General features: G+C 41.7%; 1 protein-coding gene across 6 annotated transcripts in view; it reads left to right on the top strand.

Annotated features, from left to right (window-relative positions):
• Positions 1 to 24,826, top strand: part of TRERF1 (transcriptional regulating factor 1) — a 101,086-nt gene that overhangs the window by 67,402 nt on the left and 8,858 nt on the right. For 5 of the 6 annotated variants that reach the window (XM_068185801.1, XM_068185805.1, XM_068185803.1 and 2 more), the window contains 10 exons: positions 1,252 to 1,349; positions 10,765 to 12,405; positions 13,009 to 13,055; positions 13,740 to 13,890; positions 14,824 to 15,072; positions 18,493 to 18,859; positions 19,429 to 19,489; positions 20,381 to 20,520; positions 21,205 to 21,308; positions 22,491 to 22,566. In XM_068185801.1, the coding sequence (XP_068041902.1) occupies positions 11,032 to 12,405; positions 13,009 to 13,055; positions 13,740 to 13,890; positions 14,824 to 15,072; positions 18,493 to 18,859; positions 19,429 to 19,489; positions 20,381 to 20,520; positions 21,205 to 21,308; positions 22,491 to 22,566 (2,569 nt within the window). In that variant the 5' untranslated portion in view covers positions 1,252 to 1,349; positions 10,765 to 11,031. The remainder of the gene's footprint in view (positions 1 to 1,251; positions 1,350 to 10,764; positions 12,406 to 13,008; positions 13,056 to 13,739; positions 13,891 to 14,823; positions 15,073 to 18,492; positions 18,860 to 19,428; positions 19,490 to 20,380; positions 20,521 to 21,204; positions 21,309 to 22,490; positions 22,567 to 24,826) is intronic. The other variant, XM_068185807.1, reaches the window with a different exon arrangement.

The raw sequence follows: 24,826 nt of genomic DNA, 5'->3' as shown, positions 1-24,826 counted from the left end.
GTCCGGAAGACCTTGCATGTTTTTGTTTTACTCCATAAGGTTCTTGTTACCCCACTCTTCCAGCCTCTTCAGGTGGCTCTTCCTGCTGAAGTGTCTGCTGCCCCTTTTAGCTTGGTATCATTGGCAAACCTTATCTGGGTACATGGATTCTGTCTTCCAGACCACTTATGAATGTATGAAACAGCAGTGGGCTCAGGGTTGGTGGTCTGCACTCGTATCACTTTGCCCTTGGTGAATCCATGCTGGCTTTTCCCAGTCACATGCTTCATCTGATTTGTGATAACCCCCTGCAGGATTTGCTCTGGAACTTTCTCCAGGGACTGAAGTATGGCTGACTGAAGTATGGCTGAGAGGCCTGTAATTTCTCAGGTCCCTCTTTAAGCTCTTCTTTTGGATAGGGTGGCATTAGCCACCTTCTTTTGGGATGTCCCCTAATCCCCTTGACTTCTCAAAGATCACGTAGAGTAGCCTCGCAGTGATTTCAGCCAACATTCTTACCGCCCTCAGGTGCTGACGGCCTTCCCTCAAAGCCATCCAGGCAACAGCATTGACAAAAACATATGTGTTGTTTTCATTTAGGTAATTTAAGATGCCTTGTCTAGATACCTCTTCTGCACTGGGTGACAGCCTGATTGTATCTGCCACATCTTTGACTTTCATTAATCCCTCCCTTCCTGATTGCTGTACCTGCACTTGTTTGTGTGATACTTGTCATGTAGGAGGTTGCAAGCTCTGGGCCAGCAAATCTCCCTCCTCTCAGGGAGAGCATTCACTCTCCCTTTGGGTTCTGTCAAAGCAGCATGAGGTGCTGTGAAATCTTTATGGTACCTGCAATAGAGGCAAGATGTTGTTTTATTTATTGCATCAACATAACCCATTCCTCATTTTGCAATAGGCACCAAGCTGAGTAAGAATAAAAGATTCACTTGCTTGTATTTCAGTCTGTAGTTTGAAGGTCTGTGGATGTATCCATCCCAGAGATTTGACAGTGAAGCAGTCTCTCACAATCAATAAGAGGAAGGGGTTCTTGGTTGTTCTTTAAAGGAGTTGGAGTGCTGATAGTTGCCCTCTGCCATAGTGACTTAAAAGATAGAGTCACCTGGAGATACTATATTGAATAGAAGTATGTTTTTTGTTGTGTTGCAATAGGAAGCTCATTGTCATAAGTCTGCTCATGCTTTGGAGCAAGCTAGTGTTGGGAGATAGTCACATGTGGGGAAAATCTAATTTCCATTCTTTTGTTTTGTTCAGATACATCACTTTGAGATCACAGAATGAAAGCAGCATGAAATGTTATGGCAAAGACAGCACAAGAAGATACAAGAATCTCACAAATCCTCAAAAATCAGGTAATGTCAGAGCATCATATGTCCAGTTTTTCAATGTTTTCAGTGTTTTGTCTTGTTTAATAAGTTTCAGTGCTTTTTGACAGTTTTTCAGAATTCGGGCTTCTGAGTCCCTGTGAGTTTATTTATGGACTTCTCAAATCTGGTTAGTTGTGTATTGGCTGTGTATCTGGTAGAATATTATTTTGTGTTCCACAGTATGTGTGATACAAGAGGTATACACACATATCTTAAAGAACTACTTTGGCTATATTGTCTCACACAAGCAAAAGGACATTAACTTAAGAAAAAAAGAAGCAGCAACCATGGTGGTTGGGTTTTTTTAGCCATTGGATTTGATTTGGCTCCACTGCTAGGCACCAGCATGGCCTATTTTAGAGGGATGGACTTTTCAGAGGGTCCTGCAGCTGCATTTCTCAAAACTCTCTCCTTTAGGGGAGACACCGGGCTCAAAATAGCTGTTCCCTCCCCACTGAAAGCTTAGCCATGTTCTATTTTCCACATAGTACTACTTGTGCTTGATTTTTTTGATTGTTTATCTCTCTCAGGATGTTTCCTCTTTGCCTGTTTTTGCAAATCCTAGCCTATGTTCTTTGACTGTTTCAAAGCATTTCCAGTTACAGAAAAAGGCAGTCGCATTGCACTCTGCAGAGAGTAAACACTACAGAGGTCAGGAAGAAACTGCTTAAGTGCATTACAAGGGTGCTCACCTTAAACTAAACTTGGAGGCTTATCATGGCTGTGGTCACAGCAATTAATGTTTGAAAATTTCCCCCTCTCCCCCAAATCAACAGCAGTGACCAGAGGTCGTAATGTAGCCACATACAGAACTGAATGAGGTCTGACCTCTCTGTCCTAAGTTCATTTCATGTTTGCAGAACCAGGATCTTGCTGGGGAATAACAAGTGGGTCAGTTCAGTAATAGAAGTAAACTAAAATATGAACCCGAAGACAATTTTGATGTTAGGACATGTTTATTTTCCAGGAAGTGTTTGAGAGTTTTGCCCTTGATGTAGGACTCGGCAGAAGGGACAACAATTTGTCTCAAACTAGCAGTCAGTAAACCCAGGTTGGCTGAAGAGACTTCAAATCACCTTTCACTTGATCTAATATGCAGTAAAGTATCAGCGAATAAAAAAAATAAAGCTGCTGTGTTTGTCACAGTAGCGCCTTTAGTTAGCGCGGTCTTTGGTATGCTTTTTAGCCGCTTAGTCATGGAATATGCAATTCAAGTGCTCTTCTGGCCTTAAGTCAAGGCTTGGATTTTATTTTTATTTCTAATCAGTATTTTGAGGAGATCACATAATTTCATGTTTGCCATTTTTATGAAGCAATATGATACCTGCTTCTGCTGCAATTCTCCAAACACTTCAGGGTACCTTGAAACAATTCACCAACAGCAAAGATAATCAGATTTGTTGAAGCAACCTTTTTGTTTCTTTGGGACTCATGAAATTGTATCTTCCTTAAACTAAATTCAGTTAATGGCTTTATTTAGAAATCAGCATTCTCTCTTTGAATAACCAGAATTCTGCTAGTTTGGGGAAAAAAACATTTTCATTAAATTACTAGTGCCTTAGAATCCTTAGAATGCTTTTTTTTTACACAGATCAAAACAAGAGGAAGATGTTTCTGTTTGTCTTCCTCCTTTCTTCTCCTCCTTTTCTAGAGACTTCATTGAGATGATCAACTGTTACTTTTCCTGTTGGGTTCATTGGATTTGGTGTTGGGTTTTTTACTTGGTTTTTTTTTTTTTGGTGTTTTTTTTTGGTTTGTTTTTTTTTTTTGCTGCCTTTTTTTAACCTTCATTGAAGTAGAGAAATTGCTCGGTTCTTTCAGTGCCATAGTTGTTCTCCCCTCCCCCAAGTCCAATGTGTTTTTTATTAAACTGAATTAGGACATTCTAGTCTCTCTTAAGAGTGGAAATGGGAACAGCTTAAATGAGCAGCCACATGAGACTCAGCAGCCTTTCCAACTGCACTGCAGAAGCTTAGCTGCAAAGAGAATGATAATTTTTGGAGGATTTGTGCAACTGTTGAAGAACTACCAGCATTGATATTAAAAAGCAGCTTATCCATTTTTCCTTTTCCATTTTAAGAGTATATAGCTTTCTTACTATGCTTGCTATAAAAATCAGTCTACTAAATATTTTGCTTCCTTTCAATCCTCTTCCCTTTTGTAATTCCTCTATTTGCATACTTTCTCATATACTGAAGTGGGTTTTTTGTTGTTGGTTTTGCCTAAGAACGTCAACCTCTGGGTTTGAATGCAGATATGGGCGTGGGTTTGAGATCTCTGCCATTCAAATCCAGACAAAACTGAATTGCAGCAGAAACCATAGGAGCAATTGTATCCAGGATTAGGATGAAAAGGTTTTCATCCCTAAAAACATTTGTCCTTGAGGTAGCTGTAGAAAATTTTTGGTCCTTGAAATCCGTATTGCTGCTTCAATGTTTATTCTAACCAAAATAGCCATAAGCCTGATACCTTCTGACCCTTATTTTCAGTCTCTGTCTCTCTTTATTGCTATATCAGATGTCTTCAGGATTTCTGTAGATACTTAAAAAAAATAAAAAAGTAGGTCTTTGAGTTATCATCTCACCTCTCTTTCCCTTTTCCTCTCTGGTGGGTCACCCAACCACCTTCCCTAGCATTGGAAATTATTCATTCTCTTTGACTACTGTGCTGATTTTTTCACAGGCTTACATTCTTTGCCAAGAAGAAAAAAAAAAAAAAAAAAAAAAAAAAAGGAGCAGGGGCTTGAACTCTGATTTCATAATAAGTTATGAGGGCCAGCCTGGTATCTAAACAGGACACAAGAGCACAGGGGTCTCTGAAATATACCACTCTTACACTCCTAATTCTGTGCCTCTCAGCCTTCCAGCATTACTCTGGTCTGAAGACCTAGGGGCAGTGCCAGCTTTGCACCTGAGAGCTGTGTGTGTGCAGTGCAGGTGGCTCTGTTCTTGGGCAGCACTCCCTTACTTTTCAAAGCTGCTCCTCTGGGTGGGGTCACAGTGGTGTAGTGGCCAGCTGAAAACCGTGCCTGTCTGTGCCCAGCTTCAAGGCTGGGTTATGGTCAGCCTGTGGCTGGGCTGCCAGTAGCACTGGTGTGAGCAGAATGCAGGCTGTCAGGGAAGGAACTACTCTTTATTCCTATGTCTATCCTAAAGGAAATCAGAGAGCAAGATGATGTGAATGATGGCTGTCTTGGTTTAGGAATAGCTTGGCAGGAGATCTGACAGTTCTGAATAACAAAGCAGGTCAATAAAAACTTTCCCATAAAAAAAAAAGGCTAAAAAATGAATAAGAGAAATGCTGGTTTGTTTCTATGGAAGCTAAGTAGGGGAAAAAAATTAGGTGAAAGAAGGGAAAGGAGAACTTGATTTTGGCTTTCATATTACCTGACCTTAAGAATGAAGCTTATATTCCAGTGGCAGAAAGACAGTCACTCAAGAGAGCCCTGTCAACCCGTGTGACTGAGGGGTGGTAATGCACAATTAAAACACGAGAACACAGAGCAATGACACATTTCTGAACAGGCCTTAGGTGTTACAAAACACAGTTTAGGCTGCTAAGGGTGGTGGTTAACTTGGCTTTAACAGGCATTTTACCATCCCAGAGGGAGGGAGGGACACGAGAAGGGTTGGTGCTCAGCAAATGAGTATCCGCTGATGCTGCCACTTGTGAGTAACTACAGATACTCTGTCCTGCAAAAGCTGGTTGAACATGGAGGGATGTGGGCTTTTTTGTCATCTTACCTAGTCTTTTTTTTTCAGGCTAGCTAGTAATTAATCTATAAAAGCATGTATATTTTTAGCTTAAAGAGACAGCTGAAAAACTTGAAATAAGTTGGACAAACTGTGGGATCCAGTTCCCTTTTGATACACAGCCATGCAGCCTACTGAGATGGGTTAGATTAGAGCTGTAATAACTTTACAGTGAGTTTGAGACTATTACAGTGAGTGTAATAACTTTTAGTGGGTCTGCTTCCTTCAGCATTTGCTCTCTACAGTCTTTCGTCATCCCTCTCCATTAACTCAGTTCTGAAAGTGGCTCTGGCTGACATTCAGCCCTGGTTTTACAGCACACACCCAGCCCAACTTTTATGCATCGACTTATTTGTAGTGGATGTCTCGTTCTGGAATTCATGTGAATTCAGGCAGTTCAATTGTGTGACTGTCATTTGATCTGTAATTTTACTCAAGTTGAAAAATTCTGCGAGTTTTGGCTTCTGTGGTGTGTGATGGAGCCAGAACTGTTTATTTTACAGAACTATCATCTTAGTATTTCACTGCCTGTTGTCTTCTCTAAGTTTATAGAATGGCCTGGATTGGAAGAGATCTTAAAGGCCATCTAATTTCAACCCCACTGCTGTCAGCAGGGACACCTTCCACTAGACCAGGCTGCTCAGAATGCCATCCAACTTGGCCTTACACACTTCTAGGGATGAGACATCCACAACTTCTCTGGACAATTTGTTCCAGTGCCTCATCACTCTCACAGTAAAGAATTTCTTCCTAGTATATAATTTAAAACTACTCTCTTTAATTTGAATCCATTCCCCCTTGTCCTGTCACTGCAGGCTCTCATAAAAAGTCCTTCTCCATCATTCTTGTAGGATACTTTCAGGTACTGGAAAGCCACAATTGGAGCACTCTGAAGCCTTCTCTTCTCCAGGCTGAACAATCCCAGTTCTTTCAGCATTTCCTCACAGAAGTGGTGCTCCATCCCTTTAACCATCTTGGTTGCCTCTTATGGATTCACTTCAACAGGTCCATGTCCCTGTGCTGGGAGCCCCACAGCTGCTTCTGGCTCTGTGGTGATACAGTTTACAAAGGAGAAAAATTGGATCACCTTTGCTGAAGACTGATATTTTCTTCCCACTTCAAGTTTACCAGAAATATGGCATGCTTCCAGGAGAGTCTATTTGTATTGCCTTTCAGTTACTTGTGTTTGAAGATGGAGACAGCTGGAGTGTGTAAAGGCATTTCAGCCAGCTTGGTGGGCCCCTGGCTTTCAGGCTGGAGAATGGGGCTGTGCAAGTTGCAGGGGATCTTGTCAAAATGATGAGAAAAGAATTGGAGCAAACCCTTGTCTCTGTTGAAATCAATTGAACTACCATTAGCATGAGTCCAGATTTCATCCATAAATTTAAGTAGGGTATTTCTTTTTCTAGGCAGCCTACAGAAATGTTTCTGTCTGTTGGCATTTGTTTTCATGCTTCTTTGTAATGATTGCATAATTGGGATGTATCTGTAATGTCAGAAATGTAATAGGTTAAGTAGCATAAATGACTGTTAGGAAGAGAAGAAACACAGAACTGCAGAACTGTTGTTGCTTTTAACTCCTACTAGTTTAGTTGTTCAGTTTAACCATTTAGTAGTCAGAGCTGTTGTGATAAATGGCAGTGATGGATGCTTAGGCACCAGTGCTAAACACAAAGGAGAAAAAACACCCTTTTTTTCCTTTCTCTTAAATGGAAATCATTCATTATGCTGCTAATGGTTTCTCAGTTGGCCAGAGACTAACTTTGGTGCCCCTGAGCCTTAATGATGTCGTGATGGACTCTGGTTTTAGTCTGACAAGAAATGTATACTGTAAGGATTTTGTTAAAGCTGATAGCAAATGCTGTGTATAAAACATCAAGCCCTTGAGTTTAAGCTTTTAGTTCAAGTACTAAAACAACATTTGGTATCTAAGGGACTGGTTGATTACTGATTATGCTTTTATCAATGTGCGCATCTGGGTTTTTTTCTTTTACCTGAAGGTAGGATAACAATGCTTTTTAAACATTTGCATTTTTCCTCTCCAGATCAGTGATGCCTTTGAAAGGAATGTTTTCATCTTTCTTTTATTTTTATTTTGGGGGAGGGGAGCTGGGTGTTTGAAAAAAATGCCATTTTTTTCAAATGTGATTCTCACAGTGACTAAACTTTTCAGTCCCTTTGTGACTTGATTGGTATTCTAATGTAATATCCTGTTGTATATTTTTAAGCTTTTTACAAATGTAAATTTCTGTATGACTCTGATGATAACTCCATAACATACCTGACAGCAGCATGTCCCACCTCTGAAACCAGAGCTGAGTTGAGGTTGCTAGAGCTGCTGGAGAGGAAATGTTAATGAACCATTTTTAATTTTTATTCCGAGAGAGGGGAAGAAAGCTGTGTGTGCTAATGCCACAGATATAAAACCTCTTGACTGCTTTCCAGTGTCCTGTAACCTGTGACAGGTAACCCCCAGGTGAAAGGGTGCAGTAAGTGGAATTTGGCACATGCCCAAAGGGCAGCACTTTTTGTGGTGACTACAGCACTAGCTGTGGCTGCTGGTGCAGTCCACAGCATCTGCCACCATGGTGCTCCTGCCTGTGGGAAGAGAAGGGCTCAGAGGCCTGGTTGGCCCCTTGATACATTTTTGTAATGAAATCAGGTTATTTGCTACCTTAAGTCTCTTACTGTCTTTACTCCTGGAATTCCTGTGGTCTTTTAATTGTTTCCTGGAGACATTTGTTCTCCCTCACTGGTTTGTATTGTTTCTTGTCCTTTGACTAATACTTGTCACTTCAGAGGCAACAAAAGAAGGGCCAAACTCAAGGAGCAGCTCTGTTAATAGGTGAAATGGGACATAGCTCCTATGCAAAAGGTGTACCTATAAATCCAGTAGTACTGTTTTTATGGGAAGATGTGTTCTGAGCATCTTGACTGAGCTTCCTAAACTTGGCAGGCATAAAAGGAGATGCACGTTCCCTCTCTTCCTCTAAATGTTGATGGCCTTTCAGTGTGAAGCACCATACAGTGTTTATTTTTATGCCCTTTTAATGTTTTGTGAAGGGTTTGTTTAGTTTCCCTTCATAATTTTTAGTAGGAAGTCTTTGAAGTTGGGTCGTGGATGAAAAACCCTGTTGGCAGCCTGACTGTTCATTGTTGACTCCTATCTTTTTAATTGTTCATCTATAAAAATCTGGAAGGGAGTGTGTTCAGAGAAACTGTGAAGCAATGTATATTTCTGGAAAGGGGAAATAAACTTGCAATTATTCTCAGCTATTATTTGTCATGTGAAGATGTTACATACTAATGGTTGCAGATGGTTTACACAAAAACTATACACACTGCAAACGCTCTTCATTGGGAGCTATGGGTTTCTCTTATACATTATGCTAAAATGGAAAAGGTTTTTTTCTGCCTGCAGCAATGTATTACCCTTATTTGCTGTTGCTAGCACAAACTCTCCTTAATATGCATCTGGCAATGGTTAAAATTTTCTCCATCGATGACTTCACATTTATCCACATAGCTGGAGGATTCTTCTAAGTTTAGAAAGGTAAGGACATCAATGTGCAGGAGTCTTTGGTGGAGAGCACTGCATTTAGAAAATCAGATATGAAGGAGACAGAGTTAAGGTTTTGCTTTAATATCTCTGTGTTCTTGTTCAAGTTCAGGATCTGCTTTTATTTTAAAATGTATTTATGAGTGCATAAGCATTTTGTACCTCTGTGTATATGTGTGACTGTAGACACAGTGATCGCTTCATATTGTGGAGTAGTAAAACAAACCTGTCATGTGGTTATGTATTTTTTATTCTTGAAAAACAGTACAGACATCTGTAAAACATTATTTGAGTTACAGCTTATACAGTAAAAATTATAAAAGGCTGCATTCGGTATAAATTTGTCTGTTAAAATCATGGAACACAAAGAAGGAGGGATGAGAAGTAGAACAGAAGTCGGAGTTCAGCATTCCTGATGTAAAATGACTGGTAAGAAAAGATTTCAGTTGCCTGGGTTTGGTCTTAGCAGATGTACTCCAGGTCAGTCAGCCTCATCTGCATCCCTGGAAAGGTGATGAAACAGCTCATCCTGGGTGTCAGCTCTAAGGATGTGGAGGAAAAGAAGGTTATCAGTAGTAGTCAACAGGGATTCACGAAGGAGAAATAATACCTTGAGCTATCTGATAGACTTCTGTGATGGAATGTCTGGCTGTGTGGGTAGATGAGGGGAGAGCAGTGCCTGCCTTGACTTCAGCAAGGCTTTTGACACAGTCTCCCATAGCATCCTCATAGGTAAGCTCAGGAAGTGTGGGTTAGATGAGTGAGGTGGATTGAGAACTGGCTGAAGGGAAGGTCCCAGACATGTGGGCAGTGGTGCAGAGTCTGACTGCAGGCCCATTGCTAGTGGTGTTCCCTAGGGGCCAATCCTGGGTCCAGCCTTGTTCAACTTATTTCTCACTGATCTGGATGAAGGGACAGAATGTACTCTGTTCCTGATACAGAGCTGGGAGGAGTGTCTGATTTGTCAGAAGCCTGGGTAGCTATTCAGCAAGAGCTGGACAGGCTGGAGAGTTGAGTGGAGAGATCTTAATGAAGTTCCATGAGGGCAGGTGCAGGGTGCAGCACCTGTGGAAGAATAACCCCCTAAAGCAACACAGGGGGCTCAGCTGCTGGAAAGCAGCTCTGTGGAAAATGACCTGGGGGTCCTGATGTACAACGAGCTGTCCATGAGCCAGCAGTGCCCTTAATGTCAAGGAGGCCAAAGGTGTCCAGGGGAGCATGAGGAGGACCATTGCCAGCAGGTCAAGAGAGGTGATCCTGGCTCTCTTTTGCCCTAATGGGGCCTCATCTGAAGTGCTGTGTCCAATTCTAGGCTCTCTAGTTCAATAAAGGCATAGAACTACTGGAAAGAGTTTAGTAGAGGGTTGTGGAGGTGATAAGGGGACTGGAGCATCTCTTATGAGGAGAGAGAGGCTGATTGGCTTGGAGAAGAGAAAACGGGATTTTATCAATGCATAGAAATATCTTAAGGGCTGGTGTCAAGAGGATGGAGCCAGGTTCTTTTCATTGGTGCCCAGCAACAGAACAAGGGGCAGTGGGTGCAAACTGAAAGACAGAAGTTTCATCTAAATATGATCCATCCATCCTTACTTTGAGGGTGTCAGAGCACTGGAACAGGCTGCACAGAGAGGCTGTGGAGTCTCCTTCTGTAGAGGTATGCACAGGTGAACCTGGTTTAGAAGGGGTTTGCAGAGATGATCTGCAGAGGTTCCCTCCAACCCCAACCATTCCGTGATTTTATGAGTCTGTGACTTGTCTTGACACTCAACTGTCTGACTAAAAGTAGTCATGAGAGCACAGTATATGGCTGACTAAAACTTCTTGAGTGTTTATATTCTTTATGGGAAAAGACAGTTTTGAAGAATAAGCTTTTATTGGTTTGGCAGAATGATTTTATCGGAGCACTAGAGAGGCAGGATAATAGGATGAGATGAAGTAATCTTATCTGCTCTAAAATAGCCCAGCTGCTACAATTTTGCATCTGATTATGTATTTCAAATGAGAAGATTTTACAGTTTCCTTTGAGGCAATAACAATAACAGTTTATGGAAAGAGCCAGCACTTACCTTGTCTTTCTCTTACTCTGCAGGTGCTTGGCACACTAAACTTACTGATATGTGTAGGATTTGTGCTGTGGTCCATTCATTGAAGATGTGAAACAACATCGAGTCTGAGATTGGAATTACTGACAGACTGGAGGAAATTTTAGTCCTTGTGATGCACATGGACATGCTGAATTATAAGTAATTCTAGTTTCTTCTCCCCTCCCCTCCCTTCCCCTCACTCAGCTATCTCAGGGTTCATAGAGATTTCAATGGTTTGTGTGCCTGTAAGTTTGGAACAGAAGTGACCAAAAATGGGGGACCAGCAATTGTATAAAACTAATCATACTGCCAACAACAATGAGAACTTGTACTACGAACAACACCAAATGAACTCCCTTCCATCTCTAAATCATAGCTATGGGACATCTGTTATGGATGCTCCTCAGGCATCCCCCCTCTCCCCTCCATTTCCCCAAGATTCAAGGGACAGTATAGCTTTGCCTGTAGGTTCAAAAAGTCTTGGGTCGATGGATGCATCTAGACAAACCAGTTGGACACATTCTGGCTCAGGTAACCATGTCCCAGCAAGGAACAGTTTGAATAATCAAAGCGCAATGTGGAGCCCCCTCGGGCAGGGGGAGTCCCATGACGGATACCAATATTCTTACCCGCAACCCAGTGAAAACCGATCGCAAAAAATTACCAGTGGGGTCCTGCACAAATTGGACTCCTTTACACAAGTATTTGCTAACCAAAATCTGAGAATTCAAGTCAACAACATGGCTCAGGTTCTGCACACCGAGTCTTCGATGGTGGATAATTCTGGTGACAGTGCTCTCAGGCAGCTGCTGTCTCAGAAGCCAGCGGTTGAGCAACAGCCCGTAGCTTCCACCGTACAAAGATACCAACCAGTGCCACAGCAAACACACCAGAATTTTGCAAGCACACAGCAAAAGCAACAAATGCAAGTCATGCAGCACCAACAGTTGTACTACGACTACCAGCAGCACTTATCACAGATGCAGATGCATTCTGCGTTCCAGCAGGGACAGGTGCACGTTCCACAAATGCAGTCCCAGCAGCTCCTACCGCAACAGATGCAGCACTTGCAGCAGCCTCAGTACTACACTCAGCCCCAGCAGGGACACCAGCGGCTCTCGATCCAGGAGATCCAGCAGCAGCCTCCAGCTCGGCAGCAGCGGCAGTGTCCAGTGCAGATCGCTCAGTATTACCAAACACAACCTGTCATGCAGCAGTTACAGCAGCAGCAGCAGCAGATGCAATTGCCGCTTCCTCCGTATCACAGGGAACCCGATCCAAAGACTATGCATGAGCCACACCAGTACTCTCAGGATCCCGGTCATCCTGTGCAGCTTATCCAGTTGGGAGCAGTACCTCAGTATTGCTTCCAAGATCCCCACGAACAGTACAGGCACTTGTACCCCCAGAGTTTACTGCAGCAGCAGCAGCAAGATCAGCAGAAGCAGTACCTGAGTGAGAGCAGAGTGCCATCCCTGAACTCCCACATTGGCCTCACTCCACCAGACACCGCTGAGGATCCCGCACGGCAGGAGATTAATTCTGTAGGTAATGCTGTCCCTCATCGAACTCTTTTGCCACTCTCGGGAATTCATCTGAACAACAAAAGCTCTCAGCAAGACTCTCCCAGCACCACGTGGCCTCAGGTAGGTGGTATTTTAGATCCATGCCCAGCCAAATTTGTTTGCAGAAGAGAAGCAAAGTGTGGAAATTAAGCAGTTTGGGCAGAGGCAGAAGGTTAGGATGTGAGCTGTGGGCATCTCTGGGATGGGGAACTATTGGGAAACTTCATTACCAGACTTTGGTCCACAGCTCAGGGCTGGCTTTGGGCCAGGCTGGCTGCAGCACAGAACTGTTGCTGAGAGGCTGGTGCTTTCCTGTGAGACACTTTGGGGAGTTCTGCCTCGATTTCTGGGCAGGAGGGACCAAGTTAGACCAAGCCTTCTTGCTAATTTTTCAGTACTGCAGGCTCAGTTGCTCAGGAACAGTTAGTCAACTCTGTTTCCAAAAGTAGTGCTTCTGGGTCAAAGCAAAGGCTTCAAACAGCAGGTGAGTGAGGAAAACTTGAGCTAGCAGTGCTCACAGGGGCAGATTTGATGTCTGACTCTCAACTCAGAGGTTTTTTAAGAGTAGTAAAATTGTATGTAAAATGCAGACTTAATGCTGTGAGTACCTTCATTTACACATTTCTTGAAAAATTATTTTCTCAACTTTCTCCCCTCTTTTCCATTCTCCTTTTTTGATATCAGGTGCAACTGTCAGATGGCAGACTGCAGCCACTGTCCCCAGAACAAAGGTATTTTTAAAAGATTCTTTTTGTCTTTGTAATAAAATATAAGAAATGCAAAGGAGATCTTTATTTACAGGGAAAAGCATACAGTCTGGGAATGTAATAATTGTTGCTCTTCTAGAAACACCTTTAGTTTTGTGCTTTCTGATTTTAAGTTTGTATGATTTCCAGCATCCCCCCCATAGCAATAGACTCAAATACTTTCTTTATAGTAAAAAAAAAAACACAAAACAAAAAAACAGGAAGAAAACCAAAGAAAAACCAAAAGCATGGGAGCTCCAGTGTTGCATTTATAAGAAAAGGGATGCTGTATGGTCTGGTTGTATCTTTGGCAGCAGAGATCTTCTATTTGTTTCTTAAGGTTGCACCTCTGAAGGACCAAGGTGTCTGTCAGAGTGGTTTCCTACCATAAATTAGAGGCAATGTGTCCAAGTACTTGTTAATTGCTGTCACAAGTGGGGAAATGCAGGTCTGTCATGGTAGATCTCATGGGTCTCAGATTTTCTGTATTGATGAGTGTGTCCTGCTCAAAACTTCCCCATCTTGGGAGCAGCTGATCTAGGTGATTGGCCATGTATTCCACAGCAGTCACCACGTACTTAATTGTGACTCCCACCACAAAAAAGGGAACATGCCAAACTAATGTTTTTTCTTCTGTTCCATGCTTTAAAAAAATGAAAATAAAAATAGTGGCCAGAACAGAGAAACACTTCCTGAGAGAGCTGATGCGAAGAACAAGTTAATGTGTTCAATATGCTTGAAGGAATTTAAGAGTTTGCCTGCTCTAAATGGTCACATGAGGTCACACGGAGGAGTAAGAGCATCTCCTAACTTCAAACAGGTAGCAGTCCATTTGACTTCAGTATTTGGCACAGTCCTTTTGTGTTGATGTTTGCTTGCTTTGCCATGCTTTGCTTTGCTGTCAAAACTTGTTCTTCTCAGCACTGTTTTGTTATGCCATACCCCATGGAAGTAGAAATGCAGATAATTCTGTTAGTTTGTAGGCCAGAAGTCTTGTTTTGAAGACAGAGGCAGTGGTGGAGGACAGATCAGTGTTTGTCCTTCTCTGTTTCTCTGCACATTACAGAACACCCTACCAAGTCACGTCAGGAATGTCTAATTTTTTTCCTCCTCATGTTTGTTTATTATATTAGAAATACCAGGAACATCAAGTCTTCCTTATTTTCATTTGAACTACTTGGATGACTAAGGAATATTTATTGGAGGCCTTCCCAGGCTTTAACTGGAGGAGCAGAATTGTTCAGTCTTTGACAGCTTTCTTCCAAAGTGTTTTAGTTGTAATAGGTATCAACAAATTCCAAACCAAAAATGTGTTTGAGTTGTTCTGCATAAAAATAACTTGCCATGTCAGTCAGTGTTTGTCCTGATATTTTAGAAATTCTATCATAACAGGGAATACCATAGGAGGGCAAAGAGCTACCACAGTTCCAGTTTATGTTTTTGTTTTTAGTTGGGTGATGGAGAATTCTATGTTTGTAGTGATAAAAAGAGACACATTTGTCTCCCCTCCTGCAAGTTACCTGGTAAAGATGCTTCAGGTGATTATTTGTCACCAAGACTGAATCCTGTGTAGAAGTCACAAGTAACCTGCTGACTTCATTTGAGGCAAAGGAAGAGTCCAAAGAAGGAACACTGTTGTGTGTTTTGTAACCCTGGCCACTTCTTTTCAGCCACGGTGCACACGTTGCGTAGTGCATCGATCCAGAAGCAGCGCTCCCTCACTTGGGCTGAAAGCCTTTAATTGTCTGTGCAGGATGAAGGAGAGAAACCACCACAGCAGCCGCTGTCTAAAGAGGTGGATGGCCTCGCGCCCATCGTCATGCCAGTGTCTGTCCCTGTAAAGCTTCTGTCACCTGAGCCCAGCACGCAGCCCTCTGCCAGCACTGCCACAGTCACAGACAAGTCTGCCAACTCTGTGTCAGATGACGAGATGCCCGTTCTCGTGAAGATGACTTACTCTCCACCGTGCAGTCCAAAAGTGGCCAACCCCTGCTCATCCTCTGTGAGTGCTGTGTTTCTTGCCACTAACTGTCCTGTGCTTGTTAAATCCCTTTGCTTGTAGTGCTGCCACTTTCTAAAACATCTGTATTTTAGAATATTTTCTGGAATCTTTATGATTCCTAATAAATAAAAAAAGTCCTGTAGCATCAGAGCATTTCTTCCTCAATCATTTGAAAATATTAATTTCCCTTTGCTGAGGAATCAAGATCTCACTTGAAAACAAATAATTTGAAATTGGAATGTGATATTCTTTCATCCCACTAGAACAAAGGGATTTACTATCTTTTTACTGGTTTTGTTTTTTCTTTCTCAGGCTGCTTCATTGTTACATTATTGCTTAAAATTGGCAGTTTTATTTCTTCCTGTTTTCTGAAGTCAGATATATGTGCTTCTCATTTCAGCCAAAGAGAGTACAGTGCTTGGAGTGTGTGCTCTAAGCAATATGAAACTTGGAGTTCTGCAGTGAAGTAATTTCTCCCTTTCTCCCTGCATGCATCAACTCTAAGGGTTAATCACTGGGATTTCTGATACAGGAAAAATAGCTCTGCTTAGTGCTTACATTTTGCTTATAAAACTGAAATGGTCAGGCAGCACGAGGAATTGATGAGTGCTCGAATGAGATGTGAGAATGCTCATTATTATTTTCCTGAAGGAGTCCTGGAGCAAGCAATATTTATTTCGCGTTCTGGTGTAGAAATGGATTTTGCTCGTTCCTTCAAATCCATTTTGGCAGACTATGCCATGATAAGAGATTACTGGGGAGTATAAGTACTGTATGGTATTATCTGTACAATGCAGAGAAATATCCTTGTGATATTTTTGATTTTCCTTCTCCATGTGAGGCTGATGGACAAATGAGGAATCAGTATTATACCAGCATGTGTGACTCCTTACAATATTCACTCCTGACTCTTAATTCAGACATATCCACTAATTTTAAATATATATAATATATACATGTATATATAAAATCTTTCCTCTCTTCCTTTAAGACAGAGGTTTTACATATAAACTTCCACTTTACTGTGAAAGTTGTCATTTTGCAATACTTAGTAACTCAGCAATAGAATTCTTCATTTCTATTTCTAGTTCTGCTAAAGAATAGGGACAGTCTTTTTTGAATCCTCTAGTTCTGAGTGGGAGATCTTCTCTAGAGACACCAGAGTAGGTGGCTTGGACTTGTGTATTTCTGCAACATATATAAAGTGACTATGATTAAATCTGCCAGTGTTTAGCAAAATGCACATTCATTCTCTCAAAATTATGCTTGTGGTCTTTGTTATTGCCCAAGCAAACCAAACTCACACAGTTCCCTCTCTGGACCCTATCTTTTATATAAGCAGTAGCATTGGAAACATTAAAAGATCAAGAGACCCACAGTTTACTCCTCTTCTGTAAAGAGATTGTGCCATTGGAGAGGGATTTTTTGTAATACCAAAGAACTGAAGCTGTGTTGCATTTATTTATACTGTGCTTTGAGCTGTCCGGAAAAGCTCCCAAAAACTCACGGAATCAGTAAAATGAAACAGTGAAAAGGAACGAAACATTCAGCAAGGCTACAGGATGGTGAGCTGAGATTAGCAGTCAAATGAGGTCCATCAGGATCTGTCCAGAGTTGATCTATCAGGGTGCAGCAGCAGGGCCCAGAAGTATGCATTCTGTCTTGGATAATGGGAATCTGTTACTAGAACTTGAGGAAAGTGGGGTGGTTGTGCACTGAGAGCCCATGGACACCACTATCTCCTTTTCTGCTCAATGTGACCTTTTTTGAAAGCAGTGTTGGCATAGGTATGCTCTAGGTGAGGCAGTGTAGGAAGTGGAGGTGGTAAGGATTTCTAACATGTTGCATTGGTTTGCTTTACACTTGTGAGAAAGGAGTACCAGCTCTTTCACACTTGGAGAGCAGAACAAAATGAGCCCTTAATCAAAGACATGGCCTTCTGGGTCTCTTTTAGGTTTTGGGTTGTTTGGATTTTTTTCCCTTGAGTTTAGGGTTTTTCTGACTTTCTCCTTTATGAACACTAAATGTTCACGATCTTGATGGACTTTATCTGTCACTACGGGTGGCTTTCACTGTTCTAAATGTCCATTATCAAAAAAATCCTCTGCAAAGCTGCATTTTCCTCCCTGCAGAAGCAAAACTCTTCCAAAACTAAATTTTTTTTTACAGAGAAAAAAATGTCAACAGCTGTTGGAGAGGATGCAGCCGTGATCTAACAGAGAAGACAGGACCTCTGTAATCAAAAACATTTCCTCAAGCTGGAACTTATTAACATAAGGGATAAAGGGTGACAGTGCTAATGCTTGTTTAACATGACTTTTATTGAGTGAATGTGATTCTCAAGAGCCACCCATGGTATAAAAATGTATGTTGTCCAAACATACATTGTAGTAATTTGCTTTACGTAGTAGTAGAATTTACCAGATGATGCAGACATTCTGGAGTAACGCTGTCAGAATTTTCTTCTGCTTCCCAGATATATTCTAAAGATGGCCTAGTAGCTAGCCCAAGTACCTAAAAGCAGTGCATTTAATAATACTGTATTCATCTACCAGCTTCTGTGTGTTCTTAAAGCACAACCTGAGGACCTGTTTCTTCCTACCTTATCCCCACTCCCCCAAGAAATCCAGATTGCAGGTTTGCATAAATTCTGTGCCTTCTGCTTCTGTATACTCTATGGAATTGTTACTAAATTATTTTTAACATTCAAATTCTAGAAGACTGGGCATGTTAACAGTGTGTGAATTTCCCAAGTGGTCTTCTACTACCCTTTTTTCTCCAAGGAAAGAGGAGAGAGTTAAGTTCAAGATTTGTTGCAGCTGGACTGTAACCAAGCTGATGGGAATGTAGTGATAAGAGGCAAAGAATTTGAATTTATTACATTTTTCTTCCTTTCCTGCTGCTGAGTACTGCAGTAATTTCACTGAGCTCATGTGTCGTTCCTGGTCTTACTAAATAAATGCATTAGAAAACCTCTTATGTAAAGTTTCTAGTAAACTGTGCCTGGATAATGAGGTATCTCCCACCAGCCTGTGTGCATGTTCAGTGCAAATAGAAGTGCCCAGAGTGTCTGGGTAGTGACAAAGAAGGGTGTGGGAAACTCATGGTTTGGGAGAGGAGTTCTCTGCATTTTCATAAGTTGCCAGCATCGTTTCCATGTCTGTCTCTGTAGCTCAGCCCTACCTTGACCCAGAGGGCTTGCTGCTGGTGGTGACGGGTCATTTGTCCTGGTTTTTCTCACCCCCGTGAGGTTTCTGTGTAGTGCCAGGTACTGTACTGCACAGCGTTATTATAGTGGTACCTGAATAACTGCCTGGTGGTAACAGCTTTTCTGTGGCCATTGCCCAGAGCTGTAGTGGATTATGTGCAAACCACATTTAAGTGTGCCTGAATGATAAGATTCTCTGTGTTTTCATTTAGGAAACTAGCAAAAAGCTTCATCCAAGCGCTGTAAAATCAGAAGAAAACTTCAAACCGTTGCAGGACAAGAAGAAGTATCGGCACAGACCCGAACCTCTCTTCATACCTCCTCCTTCCTTCAACCTCAGCATGTCCCACTCCGGTGCCACTTTGTACCAGAGCCAGCTTCGCTCTCCCCGTGTTCTGGGAGATCACCTGCTGGACCGGACACACGAGCTGCCCCCCTACACTCCGCCGCCGATGCTCAGTCCCGTCCGGCAAGGGTCTGGTCTCTTCAGCAGTGTTCTCACCTCTCACAGCACATCACATGCTCAGCTGCCCCTTACCCCACTGACACCCACTCCACGGGTGCTCCTCTGTCGGTCTAGTAAGTATTGCATTTACAGAGCAGCAATGCAAAGGAGGGACCACTGTCCTCTCTTCTCCTGTCACCACATTGATGGGTTTTGTGTGTGCTCAAATGCATGGCCAGTTCTGCTGCTTCCCAGGAAAAGTCCATTTTAGTGGCAGTTTTGCCTTGGATTTTGCAAAGTTAAGGCATAAAGGGAATAGAAGATCTGCCAGTAAGGCTGTGATCATTCCTTGTGGACTGCCTCAAGAAAGGATCACCTTGCCTCTCGTTACATCTGGGCCTTCTGAAGTGGAAGAAAAAGACCTAGTTTGAGACATGGGGTTCATGTTAAGTAGTTGTTGTTCAGTACTTCACAAGAAAAGGTGTGTAATCACTCAGAATGAGGGCAATAGAAACCTCTGCAAGTTCAGACATTTCTATTACCTATAAAAAGTTAGACTGTTTCTAAATATTGATAAAGGGTCGTTTTTCGTCATAGGCTGGAGTAATGTTGGTGTTAGTAGGGAGGTAGGGAGGTGGCACTGCAGCCTGGGAGGGTCACCAGCAGCAAAACAGCGATACTCAAATTCCAATCTCCGTTTCAGATAGTATTGATGGAAGTGTCATTCCTGTGACGCCTGGGCCTGGAGAACAGACTGTTGAACCGTAAGAAAAACAATATTTTTTGTCACTGCTTTTATAGATTAGCTCCAACCTAGAGTCCGTGGCCTGAAGTGTTTTGAACCAGGCAAGAAGTATTCAACTGCCTGAAATCATTTTGGGCTGGATGCATTTAATGTTTCTGTGGATGGTGGCTAAGGACATTTGGAGCAAAGTGCCTGTGGAAAATTTAGGTGTCATGGCTCAGAGTTAGTGATGGCTGGGAAGAGTGCTGTGAGGAAAATGTGTCAGTCCAGTACTCTTGGTTTTGTAGATATATAGATATGGATATAGATATAGATATAGATATAGATATATTATAAGAGTGGAGTTTTGGAGTGGTGTTACCTGATAGGTTCCCCATGGCAAAGTGCAAACAGGGTTGTCCCTCAGCAGTAATGACTCTTTTTGCCCTCTGCTGAAGAGTACCATTCTCTGTGGAACAGAAATTTGCTGTTTCTGATGTCTAGCCTCTTTGCTAGTCATGCATATAAATTAGCTTGGGTTGTCCCTAAGGTATGATGTCTCAGTATGGCTTAAATTGCATATTGAAATTTTTGTTTTTCCCCAAGAGATCAGTTCTCTCTCGTATTCAAAATACTTATCCCACTGGGAGTAAAGAATTGCGTAAATCAATCTGACACAATTTCCTGCCACTTCAGTGCAATAAAAATTTTTTAAACGTTCATTTGTTGGAAATAAAGTGAACGCTAATCTTTTATATTTTATTAAAAAATAAAATAATATAATATAATATAATATATATAATATATATAATATAATATAATATAATATAATATAATATAATATAATATAATATAATATAATAATATATATTTTTTATTATTTTCTACACATTGTGTAGTTGAATACTTACTTATTTACTGTTCTCTATAGGCGAATCAATATTGGGTCCAGGTTCCAGGCTGACATTCCTGAGCTGCAGGACAGATTGCTAATGGAGAAAGATGTGCACAAGGCTACTTTGGTTTGGAAACCATGGCCAGAACTTGAGAACAAAGTCTTCCAACAAAGAGGTATAATGACTTGCCATTTTAGAAGTTCCTACGTCAGCCTGTGCCTGTTGAAGAAATACGCATTGATTTCTTGTGTCTGAACTGAACAAAACGTTCAAGAGAATATTAATTGCTGAGAATGCTAAGACTAGAACTACATGGTATAGGTTCAGAGCAGCAGCATTAAATGGTGGCATTTAAAGGGAAGTCTGGTTGAACGGTTTTCTTGCAGCCAAGGGGGAAAGGTCTTTGCTGGGAAGTTGGGTACTGAACTGCCTAGTAAAGGCAGCTGAGAGGTAGCTGATGTATCCTGGGCCTGTCTTGTGACCATAGTTGAGGGAAATGTGGCAGGCTTGGTGGGTTTTACCAGTCCTGAGCAGAATTTTTTTGTGCTTCTAACATGGTTCATTCTGTTTCTCCACCCTGGCTGGAGCCTTCTTGGCACAGCAACGTCATTGGTGTGTGCAAGTCATTGCCTCACAGGCAGATCTCTGGCTCTGGAATAGCCTGTCCCATCCCAAGGATGGTCTCCATTACATCCTCTCCTCAGTGATCCTAAAGCAAGTAGCTGAGATGTTGAGAAAAAGTGTGAAAGAATCTGCTGCCCTGAACTATGTAGTCTTTGAGGGGCATTACAGAATCCTTGGCTCCAGATGTTTGACAGGCTACTGTATTAGCAGTAAAATGTTGACTTGTTTCTGACAGTGGAAGACCTTTTAAATATGAGCTGTTCCAGTGTGTTACCTGGTGGAGGAACTAACTCAGAATACGCTTTGCACTCTCTCTTTGAAGCAAAAGGAGATATTATGGTAAGATAAAAAAGCTGAAAGGGGAGATATGATCCTCTTCTGCAGATAAATTAGCATGCTTTATTAAATGGATTTAGATATGGTTATATAAAAAAAGATTTCTCATTGATTTGAAATGATGCTTTAAACATCCTGTAGCATTTTTGGGGAATGACTTTTCCCTTTATTCTCTAATAAATTTAAATTTCAAAGCAGTGCCTCTCTGAAGGCTTACTGTATATTTCATATAGATAAGATTACTTAGTTTATAGCCTTGGGGCTTTGAATGTCTCCCAGTGCTTGCTCCAGCCCTGATATTTCACAGGCTTTATATTTGGACACAGAGAGCTTACTCCTCTTTTAGCCCTTATAAAAAAACCTTTTTTTGGAGCAGCAGTCACGTCTACTTATTTGTTCAGAATTGTGAGGTAATTGAACACAGTTCTTATATAAATAATGCATTTCAAATATTTGCATTAGTTTAGTGATGGGAATGTTATTAACTAAGGCAAAACATCCATTTTGCCCAGTGCTAGGGAAAGGCAAGGCTCCTTGCACCAGTTCCTGGAAAGCCAGTATAAAACCAAATTCAACAAAACATGAGTCTGGAATGAGTCTCACTGGATTGGCTAATACAGTGGGTTTTAGCGTGTGTCCCAGTTTCCTTAGGCTCTCTTAGCTGTATCTGAGAGGTCTGAGAATGTCAGGATGTGGAATTTGCTTTACAGAGAGTATGCATTTTCAGGGGAAAAATTTTAGGGATCCATAAATCCTCTTTTCCTGATCTGAAGGACAATTAGCTATATACTTGCAGTCATTCTTGACAGATGTTGACCTACACAGATATTCTAAAATATTTTATGCTATGCATATTAATGCTGTCAAACCAACCATTAAATATTGGTATTAATTAGCACTATCAAGTCAAACACTATAAATGTATTTGTTTGTGGCAAGAGCTGGAAGTTGCTAAGTAATTGTCACATTTGTGCTCATTAAGGCAGGACAGGTGCGCATTACATGCTCTTCTGTGAGGTACAGTGTTAATGGGCCTTGGAGTAATTTGATGTGCTTTTATATGACAGAAAAGAGAAAAGAGAGAAAGTTAATTCATATCCTCATACCAAATAGTCTTCTAAATGCAGTTTTATGCCACAGCTGATTGCTTTTCCTAATTCTGTTTTTCCCTGATTTTTTATTTAGGTTGCTCTTGAAAAGCTGCTGTTGAGAAAGCCAGTGAGGTTGAAGTGTCATCCTTTGTCAAATTACCACTATGCCGGTAGGTTTCCTTGTGATCTTTCTATCTGTTACACAGTCCAAGCCTGGCATCCCAGGCTGGAGCACGGGATCACGTCGCACTCTCTGCTGTCTGCTGCAGGGATGGCAGCATTTAACAGAGATGATGTGGACAGTGCCAAGAGTACTCCCAGAGTTGTTTGTTGCAAGTTTAGCAGTTTTATACATGATTGACAATGTACAGAAGCTTTGTATCCATGTTGCTGTGTAGGATTCTACAGATTTAAAACTGCCTCGGGTGATTTTTTTCTCTTTTAAACTGAAATTTAACAATTTCATCTCCTTTTAAAACTGCTGCTATTTGTAATTTATAATTTAGTGTCACTAGTGTCTTAATTTTCTGGTGCATAAACAATCTGCCATCCTGCCTGCTTCTGCTGAAGTGATGGTACACAATAAATGAATATGATAATCATGAGCATCCTTCCAAAGAGGCAATGCCGTAACTCTCAGTAGGATCTTAGTGCTGCTTACGGAGCCTCTGTGTGGGGATCTAGTCAAAAAAGTCTGGGTTGGTGTGAGTTACAAATGTGTTAAGCCATTGGAGTTCAGTTGTGTCAGCTGAGCAGAGATGGCAGATGTCTCGCCTCTGCAGCCCCCCATGCTATTGCTTAATGCTTTGTAGTGGCTAACAACTGCTGAGACACAGAATAGGGTTTTACATAAGACTTTTAGAACTTCATCTCCAGTTCAGGCTCAATAGGAAATGAGCCAAGAGTCTCCTGGTGGTCAGTCAATCACAGTGTCCAAGGTCATGTACTCATTTCAGCTACAGTCACTCTGAAAGGTAAGTATAAAAGCAGTCTACTTCCTGGCTGTAGCAAGGAAAGGCTTCCAAGTAACAAGAAGTCTTTGTAAAGCAGCTCCTTAACCCCTGAGAGCAAGACAGAAACGTGTTTGATAGTAGCTGATAACGACAGCGAATAAATGTGAATGTCAGGTTTTTGGTTTTGTCTGAGGGAGGTGCTTGGTGCCTGTGATAGCAGCTCTCTTGCAGTCCAAAGGATGGACATGGGAATGGATGGGGAAGGAGGACATCAGCCATCAGCCAGGAACTTTGATCAGGGTCCCTTGCCTGAAGAGATGACACCAAATCTGTGTGAAACAGTTCAAGGGCATGAGAACAAGAAGATGAGAAGATATCCCACAGCGTCTTCATCAGTAAACAATCTATTTAGCAGAGCAGATAAGAAATTTCTGCCTCTGTGGCAGAGGAAGAACAGTCTTTACTAAAGCAACTTCACAGTAGTTTCAAAAATAATTCATTGGGATTCAGGGAGGAGCCAAGAGACTGTTTTGTTTAATCTTTCACATGAGATGATGCTAATCTTTGGTAACTAGCACTGAGACCTGTGGACACCTTTGAATCCCTATTTCTTATGCAGGAAAGAAAGTTTGTGCTTATCACGGCATGAAATAAAATCTCACCAGTCTGGATTTAAGTGCCATAAAATGACAAGACAAAATACTACTTTCTAATGCTCTTGCATGCAACATGTGATTGCAACTTATGTTGACAGTGTTGCTCTTGCACTGTGCAGCACTTCTTGAATAAGAGTTTATTTCTGATTGATAATCAGCCACTTGAGGCATATGAGAATTTTTCACAATCTAGTCCATGAATAGCTTTAATATGATTTCAAGTGGCATCAGTTTGGGATAACTTCATGTTTTCTACTCCATACTCAGAAATTATGGCTCTCAGGCTTACCACATTTAAAGGTGGAATGCATTGAAACAGAGCATGACACTTACTCATGAGAATTAACTCTCTAGAGTACCACAAACAGCAGATACCCAAACTCATCCTTAGCATTACCTTTGAATGAGGGCACAGGCAAATAGCTCACCTTTGAAACTTACTGGCTTGTGAAGGAAGCCACTTGTAAAACTTGAGGATTTTCTGGTGTGTGCCAAAAGAGCTGGACATGCTGACCCAGGGCTCCTTGGAAGAACACCCTAATCTCTGTCCTAAGACTTTGCCATCTGTCAGGATGGTGCTTTAGGAAGAGAGAGGGAGCACATACCTGATACAAGAGGGGCACTGTTGCAAGCACTTGAATTGTTCTCCTTTGAACAGTGGCGTTTCTCAGGTCTGAAGTTGTGCAGTGGGAACTGCAGGAGAGATGGTCTCTGACATAGGGCACTTCAGGCAGCCTGGAAGATTCTTGTATGTGCTGTGACACGGTTGTGGGTCAGACCCAGCACATGTTGCACATAGTGGATTTCAGCTACCTCTCCAT

The sequence above is a fragment of the Anomalospiza imberbis genome, chromosome 3, assembly GCF_031753505.1.
Source record: "Anomalospiza imberbis isolate Cuckoo-Finch-1a 21T00152 chromosome 3, ASM3175350v1, whole genome shotgun sequence".
Classification (NCBI taxonomy): Eukaryota; Metazoa; Chordata; class Aves; order Passeriformes; family Viduidae; genus Anomalospiza; species Anomalospiza imberbis.
This window is presented reverse-complemented; position numbering and strand designations above follow the sequence as displayed.